This window comes from Psilocybe cubensis, chromosome 3, assembly GCF_017499595.1.
Source record: "Psilocybe cubensis strain MGC-MH-2018 chromosome 3, whole genome shotgun sequence".
In the NCBI taxonomy this organism is placed as follows: domain Eukaryota; kingdom Fungi; phylum Basidiomycota; class Agaricomycetes; order Agaricales; family Agrocybaceae; genus Psilocybe; species Psilocybe cubensis.
Genome location: NC_063001.1, coordinates 1,090,513 through 1,094,848, shown reverse-complemented (window position 1 = coordinate 1,094,848; position 4,336 = coordinate 1,090,513). Strand labels below are relative to the sequence as shown.

Genomic DNA, 4,336 nt, shown 5'->3' with positions numbered 1-4,336 from the left:
GCGGAACACAGAAAAGCAAATAAATAAGTTGTTCAATAACGCTCGCTTACTATATATAGGTAATTTCGACCAAGGGGAACCTTACTTACAGCAAGGCCAAGAACAAAAAAATACATCGTCAAGTTCAAGTTCAAGTAAGTAAGTAATTATTTGTCAACAAAAAAAGGAAGCCAGTACCAGTAGAAATACAATGTCCCGTAAATTGTCTCAAACACAAAAAATTAAAACTATACAACCAGTATAATCTTTCTTTTCCTTCTTCCTTTTTTAAAAAAACAAAAAAACAATGAAACTCAAACTCAAAGATACCCACAAAGCAATCACTTCTTCGCGTACGTCTGCGGCACAGGCAAAGACTGACTCGAGGCCACAGGCACAGCCGCGCTCTTCCCTTTATTACTCGACACCTTGGACTTGACATACGTCTTCCCAGCGCGCTTAAGCAGCGCGCGCCTCCCAATCCCGCGCATATCGACGTATACCAACCCTACATTCCGCGCGGTCCCGGCCATAAGCAGGGACGACTGTGCCGCCTCCGGTCCATATCTGCATTAACAAAACAAACCAAGTCAGAAATATTGCAAAGATAATTAGTGAAGGGAAGATGCAACGTACTTGTGGCCTACAACGCGTCCGAGCTGTTCAGTGCCTGTATCGAGCACGCGCCGGGTGGAATGGTCGATGGTGGAGAGGATAAGATCCGCCGAGATCAAAATATGATCTTTCGTCGACAGGCGAGGCGGGATGGGCGGTGGTCCTCCCGAAGGCGCCGGGGACGGGGCATACGACGCTGGTGATCTGGTCCCAGGCGACTGATACTGATGCTGTGGAGACGGCATGGGCATGGGAGACGGAGAGCGGCGAGGAGGAAGCGGTGGGCCGCTTTTGCTTGAACTGGGGGTGTCACGGTCGTTGCTGAATGACGCAGACTTATGTAGGCGCGGAGCGTATGGCGGGGGCGCGTGCAGGGATGACGACGACGGGCCAGGCGACGGCGAGCGCGTGTTCGGCGCTGACGAGCCATTCTGTGGTACATTCAACCCCAACGACGCAGACGAGCCTCCACCCTGCTGCTGCTGTTGGCCAACGTTGGCAAAGTACTTCTCGCGCTTCGGGTTCGCGCCGATCGCGCGCCTGATCATCTTGTCGATGAGCCCTACGGTCTGCGCGGAGACTTTTACGGCTGTGCCGCTGTACGCGTGGACTGTCGCGAGGTTCTTGCGTGTTTTTTCGGAGGTGAGGAATGTTAGTGCGCGTGGGGGTACAGGTGGTGGTTTTCCGCCTGCAGAAGCGGGCGTCGATGCGCCGCTGCCGCTCCCAGATGTGGAGGGCGAAAGACTCTTTGGAGAGGCGGTGTGGTGTGGGGACGGCGCGGAGTGGTTGATGTAGAATGAGGATGCGGTGGTTATGGTCGTGATCAGTAGGTTAGTACCCATCGAAATCGCATGGCTAGAAACAAATCATCATCAGTATCATTCTCAACGCATATATCACAGAAGAAATCGTACCTGGCGATATTCGCAGACGACGTGATCCAGTTCCTCTGTTCAGGCGGCACAGTCCTAGCGAACGCCTCCAGCGCATTCGCATCGGACGCGACGGGATCCTCGTCGCCGACTTCGATAATGACGGGGTCGTTCTCGTGTCCCTTCTGGTGCATGACGGGGTCTTCGCGGATTCTGAACCGGTCTTCGACTGCACCGACGACTTCGCCGGTGTCTTCGTTCACCATCACAAGCTGCCCGCGGAAGTCGTTGTTGTTCCCGCCTTTCAGATCAACTCGGGTCGATTGCCCGGCGATTGTCGCTGGTGCGCCTGATGGTCCGCTGCCCCACCCCGCTACTGGCGAAGGTCCAGGATGATACACCGCGACATACTGCTCCAAAATATTCTCAAACGCCTCCAACTTATCCATCAGCTCGTGGTTCCCACTATACCGCTGCATATTAATCGTCAGAGTCATCTCGGGCTGCTCACCCGAGGGCTGAGCGGGCAGCAGCGTGTACGAGCGCAAGTGGGCGCCACCTGGGCCGTCGGTGCGCCTAACGGTGCTCGCTGGGTCGATCGGGGCTTCGTTTGCGTTGACTTTGAGCACGAGGTAGACGGTGCGGTCGTTGGAGTCTTTGGAGTCGTAGTTGGGCATGGAGACGCTCTCCAGGTAGAGGTCGCCGTGCTCTGTGCGGGCCCCTGTCCAGCTTAGCGAGGCATCGGGTAGACTTAGGAGCATGAACGCTTCCGGTGCGTGATTGTGCATGGCGTCGTGTGCGATGATGGATGTAGGGATAGAAATGGATGATGAGAGATTAGTGGCGACCCCTTGAAATAGCGTCACGTCTCGTCTGGAGTCTCTGGTGTAATCGCCATGGTGGTGCCGAGACCATTAGAAGGGGAGCACCTACACCGCCTCCAGGCTCCTTCTCTTGGCAGTCATCATCGCCAGTGCCCCAAAGGCAGTGATTTACACTGTTAAATCCCCTCTGTCGATCAAATGCTAAGAATATCAGAAGAACGGAGCTTTCATAGTATTTGGGTCAAGCTGGCGGATAATGAAAGACGGAAAATCATATGGACGATTCTTCCGCGCTGCGCAGTTTGGTGAGTCTGCGCACAGACCACCTGCTTATGTAGACCGGGCAATTGTTCACCGTTGGCAGTGGCGAGTTACACCAAGCATAAGAAGGTCAATGGCAAGCCACCCTCCCCAAGCCCCACATGACGACCCTATGGGCAAATACGCCAGACTAGGGCAGATAGCGACGAGAACCGACCCGATTCCCTCCTTAAGCGATGCATATAGACTATTTACGAGAGGACAACCCTCAGGCCACCTCCCAAAAAGAAACCCAAAAACCGCACGCAGAGGAGGGTAGAACACTGAGAGTGTACACAGGACTGTATAAGTCACCAAAGCTAGACGGAAGGGCACAATGACAGAAGCGAGCTACAGACCACACCCAATACAGGCCAAAGACACCTACATCTTAGCACTAGCTGACCCTCGACAAAGCGGGAGACTCGGATAACTTGGAAATCGTCACACCCGCACGACAGGCTTTTAAATCGTTGACAACAGACCTCAAAAAATGGGAGGACTCCGATTACACAGGAGTAAGGGCTGCTGGCCTGCTCCGAGCAATAACGTCCAAGGCACGGAAGAGAGCAGGCAAAACAAACATAGCACTGGACCTGAACACCTCAGACGATCTAGCTAAACGCGTCAGAAGCAAAGTAACCAAGGCGGCACGCATGCACACCAGGAAGATAGTGCCGACTACCATTGCGACAGACCTTCAGCTCAAGGGCATCAAGCTGGCCAAGGCAACGCAATCAACCTTATACAAGCACATCAGGAACGAGAAAAACAGTAAATACACCGGACGCAGGAGGACAGTGAAAGTCCTGAGCAGCATAACTGAATATATGGAGCGCATCTGGAAACTCAAAGTGTCACCCAAGGATATTTGGAAGGCAACAAGACACAAGGACTTGAGCAGAACAACAAGATATTTCCTCTGGATGACCATGCACGACGCATATAGTATGATAGGAGAGAACTGGACGAGGACATCATACAACGAGGAACTGAGAGAGGGGGGAGTGCAAGAAATGCAAACACGACGGAAACCATGCACCACATACTCTTTGATTGCACCTCACCCGGACAAGACACAACATGGGAATTGACGAGAGAAATCTGGGAAGATAGAACCCAAAACCACGAAGCGACAATATTGGCCGGTCGGCTGGCGCATGAGACTGTGTGTCGACGACATGAAAGAAGAGGCGACCGGCCTACTAAAAAGACTCTACCGAATTCTGACAGCAGAGGCAGCCCATCTATTATGGAAGCTAAGGTGCGAGAGAGTAATTAACAATGAAGGCAAAGAATTCACAACAGCCGAAGTACAAGCCAGATTCACGACAGCCAATGACCCAAGAACAAGCCTCGACGTAGGAATGGAAAAAGCAAAACATAGGCGGGGGAACTGGCGCCGCACCAGGTGTACCGCACATGGAAAGACAGAAAGCAAGACTAAGCACCTACCCGAACACTGGTCAGAAATAGTGAACGGAGTTTTAGTGGGTATTTTGGGCGATGCTAGTGATGACAGGGATACCCTATTTCGAAATTCGAACAGAGAAGCAATACAGCGATGCAAATTACAAAGGTGATGTCTGTTTCTGACTTCTTACCGATTGACTCTGGATCCGTATAAGGCTCGGGAATCCACAACTCATGGCGAGCGTCTTGAGCCGGTCAGTGTAAAATAGTTGAACGACCAAAAATAGACGGTGTGCCGTGGCTTGCCGATTGTGGGTCCTGACAGAACATGGG

At 52.5% G+C, this 4,336-nt stretch overlaps 2 protein-coding genes across 2 annotated transcripts; one reads left to right on the top strand and one right to left on the bottom strand.

Annotated features, from left to right (window-relative positions):
• Positions 1 to 320: 320 nt before the first annotated feature.
• JR316_0003130 (uncharacterized protein) lies at positions 321 to 2,254 on the bottom strand (the record flags this gene model as incomplete). Its single annotated transcript, XM_047888911.1, has 3 exons — positions 321 to 546; positions 616 to 1,449; positions 1,509 to 2,254. The coding sequence occupies 3 exons, from the start codon at positions 2,252 to 2,254 to the stop codon at positions 321 to 323; spliced, it is 1,806 nt and encodes a 601-aa protein (XP_047751285.1).
• A 292-nt stretch (positions 2,255 to 2,546) lies between these two features.
• On the top strand, positions 2,547 to 3,684 carry JR316_0003129 (uncharacterized protein; the record flags this gene model as incomplete). The annotated part of the gene is made up of 3 exons (XM_047888910.1): positions 2,547 to 2,595; positions 2,655 to 2,680; positions 2,992 to 3,684. The coding sequence occupies 3 exons, from the start codon at positions 2,547 to 2,549 to the stop codon at positions 3,682 to 3,684; spliced, it is 768 nt and encodes a 255-aa protein (XP_047751284.1).
• Between the last annotated feature and the right edge of the window lie 652 nt (positions 3,685 to 4,336).